Here is a 25226-nt window from a genome sequence, read left to right as displayed (position 1 = left end):
AAGCATTACGGGTGAAATGAAGTTACAATTTTGCTGAGACAATTTAGCAATACCATTTATATTTATTCTCCTCTTACAGCTCCCCCTTCACCTCAATGTGGTGAACATGAGCAATTTAAACCATGTGGTGCGGCATGTGCTCGAAAATGTGGTGAATCACTACCTGAATTCTGTAGCTTCCGTTGCGTTGCCGGTTGTGAGTGTATTAAGGGTTATGCCCACAATGTCCAAAATAGATGTGTTTTATTGAGTGAGTGTTAAAAAGAAAATTTATAAAAAAAATTAATTAAAAATTTATAAATACAATAATAAAATAAAAATTTGTTATTTGAAAATTTGCCTATTAGGGCGAAGATCATTTTTAATATTAATTTAAATTGATTTCTCGTTAGAGCTTAATGACTAATGATGCAAGTGAAAAAGGAAAGCCGAAGACTCGAACCCACACAACCACCACTAAGTGACATGTTTCGCCTTTGGTAGAGGCTCTTCAGACATATCGGTTGTGTAGCGGCTTCGCTAACCTCTAAGCTTTCCTCTTTCAAATGCAAAAATATTTTTTCATCTCAGTTCTAATGTGGTTTGCTCTAAACGTCTTCTAAAATAGTCAACGTATAGAAATGAGGGGGATTTTTTGTGTTCTAAAACTAATTTTATTCTTGTTAAATATGATACAGCGTTTTGTGGTTTTGTTTAGTAGCTGGTCTCTTGATATTTCCCCCGAATGATTAATTACACACAATATTTATTTTTATTTTTTATTAATTACTATTTTGTAAATAAAACATTTGCCATGTTGCGATTAGTATAAAAGTTGTTACAACTTGTTGTGCAGTTAAACATTTAGTTCTTGACTTTGATAGCAACAACAAAGAAATGGCAAAAATTTCCAAACAATTATTGATTTTATTTGCCATCTTGGCCATGTTTGCTGCACAAGGTTTTTCGGGTAAGTAAATAAAGAAATGTTTTTCTGTTTTTTTTTTTGCCACAAATATATCTTTTTACTTTTTTCCTCAGCTCCCAATTCCCAACGTTGTGGTAGAAATGAACAATACACTACATGTGGTACGGCTTGCCCTTTGACATGTGCCAAACGCCAACCTGGCATCTGTACCCTGCAATGTGTTATCGGTTGTCAGTGTAGACAGGGTTATTTGCGCAACAACCGAGGTGCTTGTGTCCGTCCTCAAGATTGCTGAGTGATTTTGTTTGTTATGAAAATGTAAAATAAAAACTGTATATTCAAAAAAAAAAAAAAAAAAAAAAAAACTCAATACTTCTCTTATATCCAAAAAGTGCAGACAATTTTCAAAATAAACTCAATAAATTGTGAGATGTCGTATGTAGAGCACTAGCTGTGTCGACTATGCGAGGGCATTATCACAGTTAAACGTATCGAGCTACAACAATTTCACTGGCAAGGCCATGGCAGGAAAATGGGACAAATCAAAACAAAAACAAATTCGGCCGGCTGGAACTTTTTGATACCCTCCACCATGAGTTCTATTGAAGTAAAGTGGAAAAATACACCATATCGTAAAGCTATGTTGGGTTCCGGATCACAGCACCATTATGGGAAATGAGGTAGTAGATAAACTGGCTCTAGGTGGCTCTAGGTCTAACGACTTATCAGTTGATGAAACCGTTCGGCCACCGATGTGCCACTACATCGGCAAACTTCGGAAGATCTTCATTGAGAGAGCACATCAAAAATGGCTATTGGAACATGGTTGTAGTGTATCCAAGTCAGTCTGGCCAGTGGTTTCTCGTCGAAGAACGGTTTCACTCCTCTCACTTGATAAGTTAGGTATGAAAATCGCTGTGGGGCTTATAACAGGTCACTGCAGAGTGAGATCTTTAACTTCAAAATGGGATGACAGTGGCATTGACTACTGCAGACTATGTGAAGATGCGGAGAAGATAGAGACTGTCGAACATCTGCTTTGTAGGTGCCTCTTGTTGCAAACAAGAAGATATCGAACACTCGGTAAATATGAGATATACATTCTGACCTTCCAGTCTAACATAGATCCCATCGTCCTACTCAACTTTGCCAAACATATATCATGGCTTAGCAAAGGTCCTTAAAAACCAATAATAATCAGGCTCTTTTCACTCTTCCAGAACATTCTCATCTAAAACCTGGCATCAATCTCTACATCTCCATCCTATCTGTGGTGCACCATCAACTTAACATCCCCTACACTCACCATCATCTCATCACCTCTACCCTATCATCTACATCATCATCCTACACAGGATGAACACAATGGACCAACGCTCTCCGAGTGGAGCAGTCACTTATTCCACTAGATGGCTGCGCAGCCTTAAACCTAACCTAACCTAAAGTGGAAAAATTAGTTTATTTTGTTTATAAGCTCTTCCTCCACGTTAATGCTTAAACCTAGGACAAGTGGAATATGCTAACTGAAGAATATAAATTTCGTTAGACAATGTGGAATACTAATGAGTTAAAACCTAAAAAATACCAAAAATCGGAAAGTACCGTTCATTTGGCGGCTACCTAAAAATGTGGACCAGTACTGAGGCATTTCTAGAGAAAACTTTTGTAGCCCCCATACAAGACTAAATATCTTTTTTCAGCACCTTCCATGTGATAATGAGGCAAACATTGAAAATACCGAAAATCGAGAGGTATCGTTCTATCGGTGCGATGTTCAGGCCACAACCTTCAAAATACTGAATATCGGGAGGTACCGTTCTATGTAGGCTATATGAAAACGTGGATCTGTACCAACAATTCACTTCTGGAATGTTGTATACCCCATCGAAGACTAAACGAAAAATTTCAGCCATTTCAATTGGATATTGAGGTCACAACCTCAAAAATACCGAGAAGCTGGAGGGACCACCTTATGGGGCGAAATGAAGACGTTGATCTATACCGACAAATTTAAGGGGGAAAGCTATATACCCCAACAAAGACTAGCTACCAAATATCTACCATTTCGGTGGATATTTAAGCCACAAACTTCAAAATACCGAAAATCGGAGGTACCCTTCTATGGGGGCTATATACAAATGTGGATCTATACCAACAATTCTCTTCTGATATATGTCATACCCCTATCGATGACTAAATACCAAATTTCATACCCCTATCGATGACTAAATACCAAATTTCATCCATTTCGATGGAATATTGAGGCCACAAACTTCCGAAAATCGGAAGGTACGTACCCTTGTATGGCGACTATATGAAAATGTGGATCGATATTAACAATTCTCTTCTGATATGTGTCATACCCCCTGGAAGACTAACTACCAAATTTCAGACATTTCGGTTGAATATTGAGGCCGCCAACTTCAAAATAACCGGAAATCGGGAGGTACAGTGTAATATGGGGGTTATATTAAATCGTGGACCCATACTGATAATTTTCTTATGGAATGTTGTATATGCCCATTGAAGATAAAATATCAAATGTCATTCATTTCGGTTGCATAATAACGCTGAAACCTTCAAAGTAGCGAAAATCGGGATGTGCCGTTTTATGGTGGGCTATAAGGAGACATCGACCTATAACGACACATTTCTGGGGGAAGTTTTGTAGCCGAAACGAAGACTAAATACCAAATTTCAGCTATTTCGGTGGGGCCACTCCTTCAAAATACCGAAAATTGGGAGGGTCTGTTCTATGGGAGCTATATGAAAACGTGGTCTTGACCTGACAACTTTCTGAGGGAAAGTTTTGTAGCCCCAAACTGGACTGTTTGCTGCATCATAATTTTATTAGGCCGAACGGAAATGCACTTTAACAGTTTATAAGAAGACGTGGGCCCATACCGAAAAATTTTCTGGAAGGGGGGGGGGGGAGTGAGGGAAGTTTTGTAGCCCCAATGAATACTAAATACCAGATTTCAGCCATTTCGGTGGGATATTGAGGCCACTTACTTCAAAATACCGAAAATCGGGAGGGTACATTCTATGGTGTTCCTGACCTAACAAATTTCTGAGGGAACATTTTGTAACCCCAAGGAAGACTTTATACAAAATTTCGGCCAAACAAATTCAAAAATTCTGCAAAAAAAATCTGGTGAGTGGATTTAGCTGGGCAGCTTGAGAATTCTAGCATCTCGTGAGGTTCCTATCCCCATGCAGGGTATCGTACCATCAATTTAGGCTCAATTGCGGGTGCCTTGACAGCTGGTCCACTCGTGTTTCCCTTGGCAGCTTGCGTTCTTCTGCTCTGATGGATATGAGATGGTCTACGAGTACGGAATCCAAACTGTACCTTTGTATCACCTGCGCAACTGAAGCCTGGGTGGTGGAAGCCTTTTCATCAAATGGTGACAGGTATGCACACTGCGTTAACACCCATGCAGGTACTGCATCGACAACATCTTATTGTGTTGATGTACCGGTAATTTGTCTCCTCATGAAAATTGTTCAATGGTGTCATGAGGAAACAACCTGTTGCAGTGCTCAGTGTGACATTCTCGCAGGTTTGAATATTCTTCCACCACACTGACGCCGCATGGCTTACCACAGACCGGTCTAGTGCTTGATAAGAGGTCAATAAGGTTTCTTTATCAGTATCCCAAGTGCTGCCGGCCAGTGATTTGAGGACCTTGTTCCTACTTCTCATCTTGTCGGAAATAACTGTGGCTAGAGCGGACGACTTAAACATACTGTCGAGCGTTACACCCAATATCTTTGGGGTAGTTAGTTGTCGCAATCAGGGCACCATCGACCAATATGTTTAGACCGAGCCTAATTTCAGCCGTCCAGGTGGTGAACAGTGGATTTAGCGGCGAATATTTTCATATTCCTCAGAGGGAAGAACTGCACCAAGTCAACTATCTAGACATTTAACCTATCACAAATATTATCAACGTTAGAACCCGACGCCAAGATTGTTCAACCATCCGCATACATTGCGATCTCTATTCCGTCTGGAGGGTGTGAAATTTCAGAAGGGTAGAGGTTAAACTGTTGTTTTGGGGAATTCCATATTTCACTCCCAACTTTTCAAAAACTGCTGGAGGGAAGTCTTCTCTATACCCTCGAACACTTTGATATAATGGTGAATTTTCCGAAATCCATGCTGATGTTGGGCTGCTGCTTCCTATCACGGGGAGGAGTAGTGCCTCTAGAATCTTTGCTACTGGCAACAAGAGTGAGATCGAACTTTACGAATATAAAGTCGGATGGTCAATTTACGTAGACGATGATAGGAAGTTGGTCTGATGCAAGGGAAATTATGTGTTGCCAGGATATGTTATTTATCAGACCTGGTGCCACAATGGTGGCAATCTCCTCTTATCCTTGTGGTAGCGTCTTCATTCACCGTGCAAAACGTGGAGCTATCAATTTGCTCGGCCAGGGCTGTACCCTTTTTGGTCAGTGCCTAAGAAGGGATGCCAAAGCTCATGATGCGCAGTGAATTAACCTAGCAGCAGATGGTTATTGCCCTCTAAAAGCGAACTATTCATCGGCTGTATGTACAACACATTAAGCAGGTCTACCTCGACAGTACCACACTTTACTGCTGCCAATATACATTCCATGTATGGGTCACAAGAGTCAAGTGCGATAGGTATGTACTGAATAGACTGGTGTATTAGTAAGGCAAGTTCTCCTCCTCTGCTTCTTAAGCGATCTTTCGCAGAACGTTGTGACCATCGCAATGTTGCAAGCTCATTCTTTTTTTCGACTCATCAAGTCTAGAATTTCGATTACCTTATTGTGGAGTGATACATTTCCGGGACGCTGAACAACAACTTGTGGTGTCAGATGCTGCGTTTGTTGTTGTTGGTGAGACTGCAGTGGCGTCTCGTATTCTGACACACTGTGAGTTGGCGCAGCAGGTACTAATTTTTTTCTGAAATTCCACGTGTAGTGGACAGGAACTTTTAGGGAACTGCTTGGAACAAATTTCCGTTTTCACAGAATGATGCCCGAGAGTGTTCTCTTTCAGCCCTTATATACTTTTGTACCCGTTACGTCCGTTTAACACTTTGTTAACTTTTTGGACAAAAATGTGTGTTTTTTCCATACCGTTCGATTTTTCAAATTAATTTACCTTTTTTAAATATATGAGTTTTTATAAGAGTTATAAGAGATTTATGAAAACCCAAGGAGTAATGTTTTCAAATTTGGAAAAAATAAAATTTTTTTTTGAAAAAAAAAAATTGGATTTGAAACAAAAATTAAATTCCTCTGCAACTGGACCGAATTTAGGGCTTTTAATGCGCCGTACATCTGTAAGTGTTATATGACGAACAAAAAATAATTATAAAAAAATAAATCTATTCGTTCAAAAGTTACAGAGTTTTGACCAGGAAAAAAAAAAACGATTCTGAAGCACTGTGCGTCGCACAGGGTTGCCGCTTCCACACAAAAGTGGACAAAAATAGAAGGCGTTGACCTGGGTTGATGAATTTTTGCACAAGTACTTATTGGGGCACAGAAATGAAAAATATTAACCTTGGTCCATATCGGTTCAGATTTGGATATAGCCCCCATATATATCTTTTCCCGATTTTGCTACAACTCGTTCAATTTTGATCTAATAGCCTTCAAACCTAATATGTTTTATTTTCTTAGGCCCCTGAATAGCTACACTGATTTTCACAAAAATCGGTTTAGATTTGGATATAGCCCCCATATATATCTTTTCCCGATTTTGCTATAACACGGTCAAATTTTATCGGATAGCCTTCAAATTTTATATGTGATATTTTCTCAGGCCCCTGAGTACTTTCACTGTTTTTTTACAAAAATCGGTTCAGATTTGGATATAGCTCCCATATATATCTTTCCCCAATTTTGTTATAACACCGTCAATTTTGATCGAATAGCCTTCAAATTTTATATGTGGTATTTTCTCAGGCAGCTGAATAGCTACACCAATTTTCAATGAAATCGGTTCAGATTTGCACATAACCCCCATATATATCTTTCCCCGATTTTGCTATAAATCGCTCAATTTTTGAGGAATAACCTTCAAATTTAACATGGGATGTTTCCTATCGATTGAGTTATTCAATATAGGCCTTCTTGAAAATAAATGAATATATAAATTCATATTACTGAGGGTACAAAAGGCAATAGTTCGGGGCATTGGAAATCAAGCTATTCTTATTTTGCCTAATGGGACAAATAATTGAAAAAAAAAAAACAAAAATATGGAGCTTATGAACACCTGCTAGTTGCTTTCTTATCAATTTCTTATGTTCTACTGAAATCGTTCATATGCATAAAGAAAGATTGGGGATTTTTTTTCAAGACCAGATTTTTTTTCACACGTAATATGTATGAGTGCTGTTGACTAGTTGAGCTGCAGTTCTAGACTACCCTGGCATTCTAGCTGGCTCCCCACCGCCCTTCTCTTCCTTCTTGCATATGTTAAAGTGCAAATTTAAAAACAAAATATTTATATAGTTTAATTTGTTTGTTTTTAATTCTGTTGTTGTTGAATCAAATTGATTAGCAAAGTACAAAAATCACAAGCCGGTATAAAAATAGTAAGGTTTTGCAATACTGCAAATTAGTTGGTTCCAGACTTCAGAGCGAGAGATAGCAAATTATTAACGATGGCAAAAGTATTCAAACAATTGATGTTGTTATTTGCCGTATTGGCTTTAATTGTTGCCCAGGGCTTTGCAGGTAAGTTTTAGATTTTTTTTAATTTGAAAATATCAAAATTTTGTTTTTAGCTCCTCCCTCCAAGGAATGTGGTGAAAATGAAGAATATGTTACATGTGGCACAGCTTGTCCTTTGACTTGTACCAAACAGAGTCCCGGCGTTTGCACCCTGCAATGCGTAGTCGGTTGCCAGTGCAAAGATGGTTATGTTTTGAATGACGAAAAAGAATGTGTCTTAACCAAAAATTGTTAAAAAAATAAGTGATGCCTCAAGGAAAGGCTTTGTTTGAAAATAAATATGAATTTTTGTATTGAAAAGTGTTCTAAAATGTTTGAATATGTATAAACAATAGATGAAGTGGTTATATGAGATGTGTTCAAAAATGTATGGAGAACAACATGGAAAGCTGTGGGGGAAAATGGGATATTGAAAAATGGACCAAGAAACTGAAACAAATCACTTTAAGTGCAAAGGAGCTTTCATTGTTTAAGCTTAATGTTTGCATAATATCGTCCGAATAACCTAATAATTTTTGAAATGCAAAATCAAATATTAAAAAAAAAATAATATTAATAATTGAAAGAAGAGATTCATTATTGACATGCCTATAACAATCAGGAAGAACCGTTGATGATTTTGTAAATAAAATACATTACTTTTTAAATCGCTATCATCAAATTAATTCGGAACTAGTTTCCACCCTAGAATCCCAAAGATTAATATAATCCAAACAACTTGAAAATAATCAACAAAAATCCCTTCATTTTTTGTGGTCAGAAAAAAACCTAAATAACAACTCACACCTCATAACCGAATCGAATGCTAAGTTTAATTAAACATACATATTGTTTTGTGAATGTACACATAATTTCTTTTAATTTCCAACACGTTGCCCCAACAACTATTTATTATCTGATTATTCTTTTTTTTTTTGAAAACAAAAGCCGGTTTCATGTTTCTGAAAATAAATACAAAATGCTGATAAAATTGCAGCGGCTTAGAAACTCGAAATTGTTTAGAACAAAAGCACAAAATAGTCACACAAAATAAAATTCTGAGTTGAGATGTAATTAATTTGAGAATGCTTTTGAGGTCTATTGTTGTTATTTGTGTCGTTTTGCTCAAATTTACAGTGGCAAAGATAAAGTGAATTTTCTTGACTTTGACTTTTGATGTTGTTAAATATGCCGCCACAAAAAGAGAGCTAGTGAGAGACAGAGATTTAGAACAAATGATAAGAGTTTAAGTGATGTTCAAAAGATTTAGAGAGGGAAAAAGCGAAATAAAACAACTAGAACCAACAGCTAAACACCCTAAGCATATAACCCCTTTAGGGGGACTTCTATCTATAGAAGACCCCTTTAGGGGTACTTCTATCTATAGAAGACCCATTTAGGGGGACTTCTATCTAAAGAAGACCCCTTCAGGTGGACTTCTATCTATAGAAGACCCCTTAAGAAGGACTTCTATTTATAGAAGACCCCTTTAGGGGGACTTCTATCTATAGAAGACTCCTTTAAGGGGACTTCTATCTATAGAAGACCCCTTTAGAGGACTTCTATCTATAGAAGACACCTTTAGGGGGACTTCTATCTATAGAAGACCCCTTTAGGGGGACTTCTATCTATAGAAGACCCCTTTAGGGGGACTTGTATCTATATAAGACCCCTTTAGGGGACTTCTATCTATAGAAGACACCTTTAGGGGGACTTCTATCTATAGAAGACCCCTTTAGGGGGACTTCTATCTATAGAAGACCCTTTTAGGGGGACTTCTATCTATAAAAGACCCCTTTAGGGGGACTTCTATCTATAGAAGACCCCTTAAGGGGGACTTGTATCTATATAAGACCCCTTTAGGGGACTTCTATCTATAGAAGACACCTTTAGGGGGACTTCTATCTATAGAAGACCCCTTTAGGGGGACTTCTATCTATAGAAGACCCTTTTAGGGGGACTTCTATCTATAAAAGACCCCTTTAGGGGGACTTCTATCTATAGAAGACCCCTTTAGGGGGACTTTTATCTATAGAAGACCCCTTTAGGGGGACTTCTATCTATAGAAGACCCCTTTAGGGGGATTTCAATCTATAGAAGACCCCTTTAGGGGGACTTATATCAATAGAAGACATCTTTAGGGGGACTTCTATCAATAGAAGACATCTTTAGGGGGACTTCTATCTAGAGAAGACTCCTTTAAGGGGACTTCTATCTATAGAAGACCCCTTTATGGGGACTTCTATCTATAGAAGACCCCTTTATGGGGACTTCTATCTATAGAAGACCCCTTTATGGGGACTTCTATCTATAGAAGACCCCTTTATGGGGACTTCTATCTATAGAAGTCCCCTTTAGGAGGACTTCTATCTATAGAAGATCCCTTTAGGGTGACTTCTATCGATAGAAGACCGCTTTAGGGGGACTTCTATCTATAGAAGACCCCTTTAGGGGGATTTCAATCTATAGAAGACCCCTTTAGGGGGACTTCTATCTATAGAATACCCCTTTAGGGGACTTCTATCTAAGAATACCCCTTTAGGAGGACTTCTATCTATAGAAGATCCCTTAAGGGGGACTTCTATCCATAGAAGATCCCCTTTAGGGAGACTTCTATCTATAGAAGACCCTTTAGGGGGACTTCTATCTATAGAAGACCCATTTAAGGAGACTTCTATCTATAGAAGGCCCCTTTAGGGGGACTTCTATCTATAGAAGACCTCTTTAGAGGGACTTCTATCTATAGAAAACCCCTTTAGGGGGACTTCTATCTATAGAAGACCCCTTTAGGGGACTTCTATCTGCAGAAGACCCCTTTAGGGGGACTTCTATCTATGGAAGACCCCTTTAGGGGGACTTCTATCTATAGAAGACCCCTGTAGGGGGACTTCTATCTATAGAAGACCCTTTTAGGGGGACTTCTATCTGTAGAACACACCTTTAGGGGGACTTCTATCTATAAAAGACCCCTTTAGGGGGACTTCTATCTATTGAAGACCCCTTTTAGGGGGACTTCTATCTATAGAAGACCCCTTTAGGGGGACTTCTATCTATTGAAGACCCCTTTAGGGGGACTTCTATCTATAGAAGACCCCTTTATTGGGACTTCTATCTATAGAAGACCACTTTAGGGGGATTTATATCTATAGAAGACCTTCTTTAGGCGGACTTCTATCTGTAGAAGACCTTCTTTAGGCGGACTTCTATCTATAGAAGACCCCTTTAGGGGGACTTCTATCTATAGAAGAGCCCTTTAGGGGGACTTCTATCTATAGAAGAACCCTTTAGGGGGGCTTATATCTATAGAAGACAACTTTAGGGGGTCTTCTATCTATAAAAGACCCCATTAGGGGAACTTCTATCTATAGAAGACCCCTTTAGGGGGACTTCTATCTATAGAAGATCCCTTTAGGGGGGCTTATATCTATAGAAGACCCTTTTAGGGGGACTTCTATCTGTAGAACACACCTTTAGGGGGACTTCTATCTATAAAAGACCCCTTTAGGGGGACTTCTATCTATTGAAGACCCCTTTTAGGGGGACTTCTATCTATAGAAGACCCCTTTAGGGGGACTTCTATCTATTGAAGACCCGTTTAGGGGGACTTCTATCTATAGAAGACCCCTTTATTGGGACTTCTATCTATAGAAGACCACTTTAGGGGGACTTATATCTATAGAAGACCTTCTTTAGGCGGACTTCTATCTGTAGAAGACCTTCTTTAGGCGGACTTCTATCTATAGAAGACCCCTTTAGGGGGACTTCTATCTATAGAAGACCCCTTTAGGGGGACCTCTATCTATAGAAGACCCCTTTAGGGGGACTTCTATCTATAGAAGAACCCTTTAGGGGACTTCTATCTATAGAAGAACCCTTTAGGGGACTTATATCTATAGAAGACCCTTTTAGGGGGACTTCTATCTGTAGAAGACAACTTTAGGGGGACTTCTATCTATAAAAGACCCCATTAGGCGGACTTCTATCTATAGAAGACCCCTTAAGGGGGACTTCTATCTATAGAAAACCCCTTTAGGGGGACTTCTATCTATAGAAAACCCCTTTAGGGGGACTTCTATCTATAGAAAACCCCTTTAGGGGGACTTCTATCTATAGAAGACTCCTTTAGGGGGACTTCTATCTATAGAAGACCCCCTTAGGGGGACTTCTATCTATAGAAGACCCCTTTAGGGCGACTTGTATCTATAGAAGACCCCTTTAGAGGGACTTCTATCTAAAAAATACCCCTTTAGGGTGACTTTTATCTATAGAAGACCCCTTAAGGGGGACTTCTATCTATAGAAGACCCCTTTAAGGGGCTCCTATCAATAGAAGAAACCTTTAGGGGGACTTCTCTCTATAGAAGACCCCTTTAGGGGGACTTCTATCTATAGAAGACCCCTTTAGGGGGACTTCTATCTATAGAAGACTCCTTTAGGGGGACTTCTATCTATAGAAGACCCATTTAGGGGGACTTCTATCTATAGAAGACCTTTTTTGGGGGACTTTTGCCCATAGAAGACCCCTTTAGGGGGACTTCTATCTATAGAAGACCCTTTTAAGGGGACTTCTATCTATAGAAGATCCCTTTAGGGGGAATTCTATCTATAGAAGACCCCTTTATAGGGACTTCTATCTATAGAAGACCTCTTTAGGGGTACTTCTATTCATAGAAGACCCCTTTAGGGGGACTTCTATCTATTGAAGACAACTTTAGGGGGACTTCTATCTATAGAAGACCCCTTTAGGGGGACTTCTATCTATTGAAGACCCCTTTAGGGGGACTTCTATTAATAGAAGACATCTTTAGGGGGACTTCTATCTATAGAAGACTCCTTTAAGGGGACTTCTATCTATAGAAGACCCCTTTAGGGGGACTTCTTTCTATAGAAGACCCCTTTAGGTGGACTTCTATCTATAGAAGACCTCTTTATGTGGACTTCTATCTATAGAAGACCTCTTTATGTGGACTTCTATCTATAGAAGACCCCTTTAGGGGGACTTCTATCTATAGAAGACCCCTTTAGGAAGACTTCTATCTATAGAAGACCCCTATAAGGGGACTTCTATCTATAGAAGACCCCTTTAGGGGGACTTCTATCTATAGAAGACCCCTTTAGGGGGACTTCTATCTATAGAATACCCCTTTAGGGGGACATCTATCTATAGAAGACCCCTTTAGGGGGACATCTATCTATAGAAGACCCTTTAGTGGGACTTCTATCTATAGAAGACCCCTTTATGGGGACTTCTATCTATAGAAGACCCCTTTAGGGGGACTTCTATCTGTAGAAGACTCCTTTAGGGGGACTTCTATCTATAGAAGACCCCTTTAGGGGGACTTCTATCTATAGAAGACCTCTTTATGGGGACCTCTATCTATAGAAGACCTCTTTAGGAGGACTTCTATCTATAGAAGACATCTTTATGGGGACTTCTATATATAGAAGACCTTTTTATGGGAATAAGGAGACCCTTTTAGGGCGACCTCTGTCTATAGATGACCATTTTATATGGATTTCTGTGTATAGAAGGCCACTTTAGCACGACTTCTATCCCATTTAGGGGACTTCTACTAATATAAGACCATGTTAAGGCGACCTGTGTCTGTAGAAGACCCCCATAGGGGGACTTCTACCTATAGAAGACCCCCATAGGGGGACTTCTATCAATAAAAGACCCCTTTAGGGGGACTTTTATATATAGATGAACTTTTTAAGGGTATTAAGAAGACCTTTTCAGGGCGGCTTCTATCCATGGAAATCCCCTTTAGTGGGACTTCTATCAATAGGATAGGTCTTGGTTTCTATTGGTTATATGTAAGATTACCTACTGGCTTTATATAAGAAGACCTAATGGTCTTCTATACTAAGACTTATAGTTCTTCTGTAAGTTTTTACCGTCTATGTTTTTCTGTGGTAAACGTAAACATGTCTTACAACAACAACTACCAAGTCCATGGTGGCAAATCTAGTCAACAACACCCCCTTCCCCAACTCTTAAAATAATAACAAAATAATCAATCGATTTGAAATCGCCCCTGGACCACTTGACCAGTGATGGTGGTGGCAAGGCATGTATGTCACGAGTATGTCTGTCGATATGTTTTTGTTTGTATGCTGGTGTGTTATTTACTGTGCAATGACAGCTGCCTTGAACATGTCAAATATTGTTGTCAAACAATGTCGGCGTTTTGTTTTTCTTTTGTTGTTGTTGCAACTATTGTTTAGTAAACAATTTCAAAAAAAAAACAATTACAAATATTTTAGACTTGATTTTTGGTAACACCATTTAGTTTGCCACCACCCAACCAACCAACAACATACAGTGGCTGCGGCCACAGTAGCTGCGAAAAACAGTCACAAATAAACTTACATTTCAAGGTCTTGCAAATGTTTCTGTGAATTGTTATTTTTTTAAAAATAACAAACATGGGTTCTATGTCAAGTTAAAACTTCTTAAAAACCAAAAAAAGAACAGAATAGCATGAATTGAATTTGAAATGACCTGACAAGTCAATTAACATAAAATATGTGAGAAAATAAATCACAAAACAAAAAATGTCCACAAATTAAAAAAAAATTAAGTAGTAATGAAAAGGAAAACAAGACCAAATTGGTAAAAATATTTTTTTTTTTGGAAGACAATGTACAAATTGTTTTATACATCATTTAGTAAAGATTTTGCTTTGGCACAAATGCATCTTATGTTGAGATATATTTTAAATTATCTGCAGCTAGCAATTCAATCAGTTTATTCGCCATCTCGAACCCATATAGTCACCAAATTACATTACCTGGTTTCACTGGTGGTAAAGCAGATCTTCAGACGTATCGACTATGTAATGGCTTCTCTGTCCTAGAACTTTTCGTTTTTCAAATCATCATTAAAAATGATCTTCGCCCTAACAGGCAAAATTTCAAAAAGTAAAGTAATTTTGTCTGTCTATATATACACACAGAGAAGAGATATTGTAGGAGCAATCATATTCTAAGAAAAAAATAGTGTATTTTAAAAATCTGAAAATATATATTGTTGTTTCAACCATATATTTTTTTATCAGGAAACATAATGACAAAATTACAAAATATATTGTTGCACCAACAATATATATTTTTAGATTTTTAAAATACACTATTTTGTTCTTAGAATATGTTTGCTTTTACAATATCTCTTCTCTGCGTGTAGGAGGAGACCGGAAGGAATGAATCGAATAATTTTATTATCGAGGAACTCCGTTCGAGTCAAAGGTTAATCGACTTAAAATTATTTGAAACGGTTTTGGACAATACATGTGCGGGTCGATGAGGAAAAATTTTTGTTGTATTAAAGTTTAGTCATTTGGCAATTCTCTTTTACTAAGTCCATAAATCGATCTTGAGAGTTACTTAAATTAAATTTAATATGTGACAATTTCAAACAATAATTTATCGTAATTTTTTAATTTGTTATTTCACCAGTTTCTTTTTTAATTTTGAACAAGTAAAAAAACTACAAAAAACATTTTCACTTTCATTATTACCATGTTTTTGGTTAATAAAATAGCAACTGGTTTGTTTTAATATTTCTAAATATTTTGTTGATTTAGTTAGTTGCACTCAAACACGCCATTACGATTTTTTTCAGTTTTTTTTTTCGTTTCAAACTGAACTGAAATTAAACCACAAATTACTTAATCAAATAAATGAAGTAATTATGGTGTTCAAACCTCCTGTAAAACTCCCAAGTAATTCATAAAATAAATGAAAAAGTACTTCATAAAAAATACTACATAAAGAAAAGAAATAGACAACATAATAAATGACAAAAAACGAAACGCAATACAGCGACAAAATATCACATGGAGACACAAATGTTATTTGTTACACAAACTGACTCCCATTACTTTTTCGCACAAGAGGGGATGTGGATCAGCTTTTAAATTTGATAATGGCTGTGAAAATGTAAACTTACATACAACATAATTGAAATTACAAATGAAAACAGAAGAAGATGAAGAAAAATAAAACTTGATTGTTTTTATTAGTAACTCTTTTTTGCGACTCTTAAAGACACGCATGTATCTCCAAGCGGTCACAAAACGCGGCCCAGTTTTTTATGTTTTTGTCTGATGTAATATTATGCGTTTTTTCACATAATTTAGGATTTTTATTAAAGTTGTATGTATAAGCAAGAATCAGTAGGCCCTCAGCCTATGACGGTTGAAAAATAAAAATCCCTTTGGAAACTTCCAGCGTACATTTCAAGGCTTCAATAGGGTAGGTATCAAAAACAATGGGCCTAATTATTCTGGTGACCAGCCCAAAACAACACAGTCTACATAAAAAAAAAAAAACACACACTTGGACCACATACAGCAATAGAAACACGTGTATGAAGAAGTGGCCCTAAATTTTGGTACATTTCCGGGCCCAGTAGATAGTATTGGCTTCCTTAGTAACAAATCACCCTCTATTAAAATTTCAACATAAGATGAGAAGTGTCATAAGCCATCAGTATGATGGTATATTAAGTTTGTTTTTCGGTTTGTAGCGCATTGAATTAATCATTGCGAGCATATAAACTATATATGGGGCGCTCAGCGCCAAAACGGCCTAACCCACATCCCAAAAAAATCAAACAGGTTATAAAGATCTAACCAGAACCTTCTGAAATAACTACTAAAAAAACCATATTGCATTGAATAACACATTAACCACCATAACTACCTTCCAACATAATGCAATATGGAATTTTTAGATTTTATTTCAAAAGATTCCACTTAAATCTTTATAGTCAGTACGATTTTTTTGGGCATGTGGGTTAGACCGTTTTGGCACTGAGCGCCTCATATATTCTTGATCAGGGTAAAATCCTGTGTCGATCTATGAATATCCGCCTGTCTGTTATAATCAATATAGCATCCACTAAAATGAAAATAGGACTCTGAAATTTTTAGAAGATACGTCTTTTGTTTGCAGGCAAATTCTATGAGGGACTATATAAAACTGAACCTCCGATTTTTTTTCGATTTTGAGTTTTTAACTACGATTTTTAACCGAACAAACTGTAATTTAACATTTGTGGTTCCCAGTGGTCACGAAACTTCTCCACCAAAAATCGCCAACATAGGTCCATGTTTTGGTATAGCCCCCATATAACGGTACCTCCCGATTTTCATTATTTCGAAGGTTTTAGCAACAATTTTTAACCAAACTAACTGTAATTTTACATTTGAGGTTCCCAGTGGTCACGAAACTTCTCCACCAAAAATCGACATCATATGTCCATGTTTTGGTATTGCCCTCATACTCTTATAACGGTACCTCACGATTTTCTGTATTTTGATACCCGTAATTTGACATTTGAAATTTCCAGTGATCACAAAAAATTCTCACTAAAAAATTGTTATATAGTTCCACTTTTTGGTATAGGCTCCATCCAAGCGTACCTCCCGATTTTCCCTATTTTGGGAATTTTTGCTTTATATCTTGACCGAACTTGCAGTAATTTGACATTTGAAGTTCCTATTGGTCACACACTGAGTTCCTGCCGCACTTTGATCTTTTGAAGGACAAGTTAACTGCTGTAGCTGGTATGGGTAGAAGGGTCTTGCGGACCGACTGGGGTTTGAGCAGACGTTCCGTGCGCACCATATATGGTGGACTCTTTGTTGCCTGTGCAACATATGGTGCACCTGTATGGTGTGCCGCAGCAGAATTTGCTGTTGGGCGTAGGATGCTCTTGTCGTTTCAACGAGTTGTCATATTAGCATGTCTGCCAGTGTGTCGCCCTGTGTCTACGGACGCAATGCAGGTGCTACTTGGCGCCCTGTCCTTTTATCTGGAAGCGAGATGTAGGACTGTTCTGTACAAGCTGAAGCGTGGCTTGCAACTGTCTGAGGATGATTGGCGCGAGCCTTTTGATCTGGTGTATGGGGATGTTAGGCGGCGCAGTGCAATCCTTCGGAAGCGTGCTGCTATTAAGTGGCGGACTAGGTGGACGGACAGTGACAAAGGTAGGGTGACGTACGAATTTATTCGTGACGCTATGTTCGTACTGGACCGCCCAGACTTCGACTTTAGCATGAGTCTGGGATTCTTACTGACGGGGCATGGCTCTCTAAATGCATTTTTATATGCAAGAGGCCTGTCCTGGACTGATTTATGTGGATGTGGGATGACTGAGCACTGGCGGCATATACTGACGGAATGCCGGTACTATGATGACATTAGAGATTTCGTCAATATGGGTATCACGTATGGAGGGCGGGGTGGGATTTCAGTAGGGCACTTGGAGATAGGCGGACTTTTAGTTGTTTAAGTAGGTTTGCACGTGAAGTGTTTGTTAGGAGAAGGACTAGACTTAGTGGAGGTAATTCCTCCACATAGTCATCTCTACAATTTGGGCGGAGAGTTGGTGGAGTTGCTGTGGTGCGGCGTCGGGTCCTGGTGTGGATGTCTTGTCGGTCATCCGTGAGGGTGGTTTTGTTCATTATTTTGTGTTGTGTTGTCCGTTGCCGCGGTCCCTGTAGGCCCATTGTGCAGTCCGTGAGGACAGCATATTAATTGTTTGTGGTCCTGTCTTGTATGTTTCTTCCGCTGGCTTGGTTGGAGGATGTCATCAGTCCGGGACTGTTTGGAGTCGAACTGGTAGTGATCATTGGCCACGAAGCCTGACCGGAGGCTGTATTCTGGTACCGCGGCTCTGGCCTAGCAGTTGGTGTTGGCCCCCTTGTGGGAGCATCGCGGTGGCTGTGGTTTAGACCCAAATCGCGGGTAGAGTTTCGGCTCGAATGTGGAGTTGCATATCAACCGGGTGCCTGACCCAAAGAAAGGCAGGAGTTTAGATAAGCTCCGCTCCTAACCAAGGAGGCGACCACGTCCAAATACGTGTGAGCGAATTGGTACTCGTACTTTCTATGCGGGGGCGTTGGTAGACGCATTGTATTCAGTTCAGTTAAGAGCACTGTGAGGTAGACCGCAAGGTAGGTACTCACATAAGCACCACGACGTATGGTCACGGTATTTTGGGGGTTTTGGCAACATTTTTTGACAGAACTACCAGTAATTGGGCATCTAAGGTTCCCTGCAGTCACAAAACTTTTCCACCAAAAATTTTCAACATAGGTCCAAACTATGATATAGCCCCCATATAAGGGATACCACCTGATTGAACACATTTTTATACCCTCAGCATTTATACTAACGAGGGCATACGGGCAAAATGTACCTTATCGAAATAATGGGTTTAGACCCCAAGTATGTTTGGACGAAATTCGTTTCAGGCAACTTGGAGTCCGTCTTGCTGGCTGGAGCGCACGATAACTCTCGAACGGATTAACCGATTCGCCCCAAAATTTAGATTTTGTTCAAACTAGTTTAAGTTCGAAGATTGGTCATATCGGACTCGGGTACCTCCACCACAAAAGTTCGAAAATATTCAGAAAGATTGAGCTCGCGGTTAATCTTGAAGGGAGTAACCGATTTTGTCCATACTTTGCATATCGTGAAATTTCTGCCAGACATAGATGATGTTTCAATATGGTGGACTCTGTCGGTCCACTCTTTCGGGTACCTCCCACACAAAATTTCGGAAAAGTTCAGTTTAGGACCTGCTCTCGAATCGCTTTGATTTTTATTGTAACTACTTGTATTCGCTGCCCCATTACGACGGAAAAAGTTTTATCAGGGGCAAGCCCATAGCTCCTGAGAATATAGCCCAAAACGTGTAAAAATCCCCTATGGTACCATGGGTAGTGGTAGCTAGCTCTCTGGTAGCGATAGCTCTCGAACGGATTTGTCGATTCGGTGCAAAATTGGTCATACTAATATTTTGTCGAAACTTAGATTAAGTTTGAAGATGAGCCATATCGGTCCACTCCTTTAGGCACCTCCCTGACAAAAGTTCAAAAGTTTTCACTAAAATGATACGCACTAAAACTCTCGAAGGCAGTAACCGATTTGGTCCATACTTTGCACAACGAAATATTTCTGCGAGACATAGAACCGGTTCGAATATGGACTATATTTGTCCACTCCTTGGGGTACCTAAAAAAACGTTGTTCCACAACATCCCATACGAGACAAGGGAGACTTCTCACCACCGTGCCATCGTGGTGCAATGGTATGCACGCCCGCCTTGCACGCAGAAGGTCGGGGGTTCCATTCCCCGGCCAGGCAACATCAAAAATTTGTCAACGGTGGCAAAATACCCCTCACTAATGTTGGCGACATTTCCTGAGTGTTTCAGCCTTAAAAAACTTCTCCACAAGTGGTGTCTTAAGACACGCCGTTCGGACTCGACGATAAACAGTAGGTCCCATATCATTGAGCAAAATATGAATCGGGGTGCACTCATTGATATGAGAGAAGTCTACCTTGTCCCTTCGGGTACCTCCCACACAAAATTTCGAAAAAGTTCAGTTTAGGACCTGCTCTCAAATCGCTTTGATATTTGTTGTAACAACTTGTATTCGCTGCCCCCATTAAGACAATAAACGTTTTTTCCAGGGGCTGGCCCATTCTTCCTGAGAAAATAGCCCGAAAGCTGAAAAAACCCCTATGGCACCATGTGTAGTGGCTCTCCTTAGGGTACCTCCCCCACAAAAGTTCAACATTTTTGTTTAAGTGCAGTTTAGGACCTGTGGCCCTGTTTAACCGATATTATGTTTTTCGTGGGCCAGTTCATGCTTCCCGATATAGTAGTCCAAAAGCTCAATGTTATACGGTGCCCAACTGAAATGATTGGTGGGCACAAAATCAATCAATAGGAATTGCTTCCAAAATAAGATCAACTTCCAAAATGGACTATGTCGGTCCATTCCTTCAAGTACATCCTCCGCAACACTTGTGAGCTTCAAACCAAATAAATATTTTTTGTTGGCAAATTCATACTTCCAAAAAGGGCCACAAAATCTGGGTAGCCGGTATTAGATTCGATATTGTCAATAGCTGAAAGTTGCACTTCACACAGGCTGAGGGTATATCTCTGTCGGCAAAGACGACTGATGCTTTTTTAATTGTTGTTGTACCAACTTGTATTCACTGTCCCCATTACGACGGTACAAGTTTTTTCAGGGACAAGTCCTTAATTCCTGAGAAAATGGCCCGAAAGCTCTAATAACCCCCCATGGCACTATGTGTAGTGGCTGGAGCGCATGATAACTCTTGGACAGATAAACCGATTTGGTCCAAAATTTGCCCATCGTAACATTTTGCCAAACGAATTAAATTTAAATTCGAGGATGAGTCATATCGATCCACTCCTTCATGCACCTCCCCCACAAAAGTTCAAAACTTTTCCAGTAACCGAGTTGGTCCATACATTGCACTTCGTAATATTTCTACGAGGCATCGATCGCGGTCGAACATGGACTATATAAGTCCACTCCTTAGGGTACCTCTCACACGAAAATGTAACATTTTTGTTTAAGTGCAATTTAGGGTAGAGCTGGCAAACTATCGATATTTCCAACATTAGATATTTTCGATCAATATTATCGTTAATTTGTCATCACCATTATTTTTGAAGCAAAAATGGCGGAAATGTCAATTATTTTGTTGTTACAAGTACTTCACAGAAATATAGAAGAGGGAAAACAGTTGTTTTTATTTAATAAAAATTCACAAAATAAAATTTGCTTTTCCGAAAAATTTGTGCGTGTGACTACGGACATGCCTTTCTTACATCCACAACACCAAAAAGCCGTTTAATTTCTATTCATTTCAATAGATTTTCGGTTAGGGGTTTTATATAGGATAATATCGATAGACAAAACTATCTATCGATATTGATTTTTAATAAAAATAATCGATATTATCGATAGTGCCATCGATTTTTTGCCAGCTCTAGTTTAGGGTCTGTTCGAAGATCTTTTGGAAATGGATACCGATGTTACTCCTTGTGGTCCTGCTCACAGCGATATTATAGCTTTGTTCCTTTACTTTTTTAATGGTAAAAGTGGTAAAAGAGAAAAGTGTCAAAATTGCTCTCTCATGAACATTGTTACCAGAAAAGTAAAGGAACGGAAAAGTAGTAAATCTGGTAGCAATGTCAAAAAAACACAATTTTCTTCTTTTATTTCACAGTTTTTAATTTTGTTTTGTCAGCGTTCGACTTTTTCTTCTGTTTTTCGTTCATTTCTTTCTTCATTGTGAAATAATCGTCAAACAAATGTCGAAAAATCAGTTCTACTTTTTTTTACCTGCAGAAATTTGTCTGGTAGCCTGTGGTAGAAGAGAAAGGCATATGCGCTCTCTCCTTTCTCACTCTCTTAAAAATTGCTGCCAGTTTTACCACTTTTTGGGGTTAACGAACGCTTTGCAGGTTAAAAATGGTAACAAATGGTAAAATTGGTAACCTCAGGTATGTTAAGGAACACAGCTAATGTGTTTCGTGGACAAGTCCATGCCTTCTGTGTCAGGAAAAACCCTCTAAATTAGACGGTAACCAACTGAAACGTCCGGCGGACGCGCTATCTATCGGACGTAACCTATCCTTTGACAAAATATTTTGAGGTGCACAGATGGACGGACAAGGATTTTTGTATCGGAAAGATGATTTCTAGCGAAGTCCCACACATCCAACCACTGCTACTGATTACTTAGGAATGAGTATAATAAGCGGCTTTGCCTTGTTAAATTTAAAAGAAAACCATCATTTTTGAGTCTCTTGGTAATACAGGAGGCAGTTTGTTTATATTATTTTGAAATGAGCTACTTGGCTCATGTGGCCTCCATAATTTTGCTGGAAAACGTTTATATACTTGTTAGCCCAAGGGTATAAAAATATTTTCAAATTTTTCTGAATCCTCCTCTGTCTGGAGAGAGTTCCTTTAAATTGTTTCTTGATGATATTGTTTTATATTTATGACAACTTCTTAACAAAATTCCTTTTTGAATATTCTTCCATTAAATATTTTATTTCACAGCTCAGCTTGATTTCAATGAATTTCCATTAAATTACCACAAAAACAAAAATATTTTGCAATTCATTTATTTAGACATCGATCGCAGCAGCAGTTAGATCGATCGAACGACCATAGCAGCATAGGCCAGCTGCCAATACAGGCTGTAATAAATGTCTGCATAAATTAAATTTACAATTAATTTACAGTTGACTTCAATTGGAAACTTAAAATACTTTCAAAAACTATGGAATGGAAGAATAAATAAATAAAAAATATATCTAACATGAATTGTAAGCCAAGTAAGCAACAACAATTGGTCGGTTGGCAGGCAGGATGGCAGCCATCTATTACGTGAAACTGATCAATATTTTACGCTTTTTAGAAATAAATTTTGTTGCTATTTAGATGTTAACAGTAAGAACAAGCTGAGGCTATGAAAAGCGATAATAAAAGGAAATCGTTGGATGTTAGAAACTTGGCAAAATTGGAGCTAATATAAAGCAAGTAGAAAAGAAGCAGTTGACTTTGTCGATAGTTAAATAATCTGGGCTTCTGAATGTAAAAAATCTAACAGGATGGTGCTCCTAGATTTTTAACAAAGCGATACCAAATGTTGGAAATAAATATCATTTTCGTAGGCGACAAAAGAAGTTGTTGAAGTTACCAGTTTACTCTTTTAGACGTTTGCGGGGTAGGTATCATAAACAGCGGGCCTAATTATTCCACTGATAGACCCACAACTTGAAATCCTCGGTTTTGTTTGCTCCCAATGCTAATGCTGAAGGTGCCTTGTTTACATTGTTTTGTAATTCTTTATATGACTCACGTAGCTCCCAATTTTTTGCTGCGCTATGAGTATACTGCCATCTGTTTCATTACATAATTTACTTTATTTCTTTTGATAATTATTTATGTTGCAATATATGAAAGAAATAAATATTCAAATTATCTTCTTGGTTCTTCATTTGCTGCAAATTAGTTGGTTGAGTCAATTGTTTGATAATGGTTCTCCCATTAGTATTTTTTTGCAAGGTACTAAGGCAAGTCTTCTTCTGTGCAGTTAGATTTCAATGCAAATTGTTATGGGATTTTAGTTTTGTTTGTTTTAATTTATTTTCAGTTTCTCTGTTCGGTCTTTGTGTAGCAATAAATTCCCACAGATGTCAGACAGTCAGCTATTGCAAATTTGAGTTACTGAAGTTTGGGAAATAAAATTGTGTGACAGACAGCCCGACTGAGGCAAGATATTGTCAGCATCATTGTCAAGTTAGAATGAATTTGAAAAAAAAATTAAACGAAAAAAATAATGGTGGCAATATGTTATGCAAATAATTACCACAGTTAAAATCACCCTTGATGATATTATTATATCAGAACGTACCTAAAGAGAAAAAGAAAAAAATGAAATAAATTATTTTGCATAATTTAAGAAAAATATAAAACAATTATAATCAAAAATAAGTAAAAAAACAGTGTAAATGAGACTAAATAACCTTAGAATATGGCTGTAAAAATTTACTTCGTTGGACAAGGCTTTTCGGGCGGGTGTAAAAGTATGAAGTTAAACATTTTTATATTCTAATTTTTTATATTTTTATATTTTATATTTTATATTTTATATTTTATATTTTATATTTTATATTTTATATTTTATATTTTATATTTTATATTTTATATTTTATATTTTATATTTTATATTTTATATTTTATATTTTATATTTTATATTTTATATTTTATATTTTATATTTTATATTTTATATTTTATATTTTATATTTTATATTTTATATTTTATATTTTATATTTTATATTTTATATTTTATATTTTATATTTTATATTTTATATTTTATATTTTATATTTTATATTTTATATTTTATATTTTATATTTTATATTTTATATTTTATATTTTATATTTTATATTTTATATTTTATATTTTATATTTTATATTTTATATTTTATATTTTATATTTTATATTTTATATTTTATATTTTATATTTTATATTTTATATTTTATATTTTATATTTTATATTTTATATTTTATATTTTATATTTTATATTTTATATTTTATATTTTATATTTTATATTTTATATTTTATATTTTATATTTTATATTTTATATTTTATATTTTATATTTTATATTTTATATTTTATATTTTATATTTTATATTTTATATTTTATATTTTATATTTTATATTTTATATTTTATATTTTATATTTTATATTTTATATTTTATATTTTATATTTTATATTTTATATTTTATATTTTATATTTTATATTTTATATTTTATATTTTATATTTTATATTTTATATTTTATATTTTATATTTTATATTTTATATTTTATATTTTATATTTTATATTTTATATTTTATATTTTATATTTTATATTTTATATTTTATATTTTATATTTTATATTTTATATTTTATATTTTATATTTTATATTTTATATTTTATATTTTATATTTTATATTTTATATTTTATATTTTATATTTTATATTTTATATTTTATATTTTATATTTTATATTTTATATTTTATATTTTATATTTTATATTTTATATTTTATATTTTATATTTTATATTTTATATTTTATATTTTATATTTTATATTTTATATTTTATATTTTATATTTTATATTTTATATTTTATATTTTATATTTTATATTTTATATTTTATATTTTATATTTTATATTTTATATTTTATATTTTATAT

At 36.6% G+C, this 25226-nt stretch overlaps 2 protein-coding genes across 2 annotated transcripts in view; one reads left to right on the top strand and one right to left on the bottom strand.

Moving 5' to 3' along the window:
* The window catches only part of stw (laccase), a 316854-nt gene that overhangs the window by 198853 nt on the left and 92775 nt on the right, over positions 1-25226 (bottom strand). The window lies entirely within an intron of this gene.
* Positions 791-7933, top strand: LOC141405947 (serine protease inhibitor swm-1-like). Its single transcript, XM_073990843.1, has 4 exons — positions 791-949; positions 1021-1200; positions 7532-7636; positions 7687-7933. The coding sequence occupies exons 1-4, from the start codon at positions 877-879 to the stop codon at positions 7866-7868; spliced, it is 540 nt and encodes a 179-aa protein (XP_073846944.1). The 5' UTR covers positions 791-876; the 3' UTR covers positions 7869-7933.

The sequence above is a fragment of the Musca autumnalis genome, unplaced genomic scaffold (assembly GCF_047663935.1).
Source record: "Musca autumnalis isolate F117 unplaced genomic scaffold, ASM4766393v1 scaffold_5, whole genome shotgun sequence".
NCBI classification, from domain to species: Eukaryota; Metazoa; Arthropoda; class Insecta; order Diptera; family Muscidae; genus Musca; species Musca autumnalis.
The sequence above is the reverse complement of the archived record's forward strand: the minus strand, read 5'-3'. Positions and strand labels throughout refer to the sequence as shown.

Excerpts from the sequence above, each read along its gene's own strand:
- LOC141405947 (XM_073990843.1), top strand. The coding sequence starts at position 877 with ATGGCAAAAATTTCCAAACAATTATTGATTTTATTTGCCATCTTGGCC. Across the intron at positions 1,201-7,531 it reads TGTCCGTCCTCAAGATTGCT|ACTTCAGAGCGAGAGATAGC; the intron begins GAGTGATTTTGT and ends AGTTGGTTCCAG. Across the intron at positions 7,637-7,686 it reads TGTTGCCCAGGGCTTTGCAG|CTCCTCCCTCCAAGGAATGT; the intron begins GTAAGTTTTAGA and ends TTTTGTTTTTAG.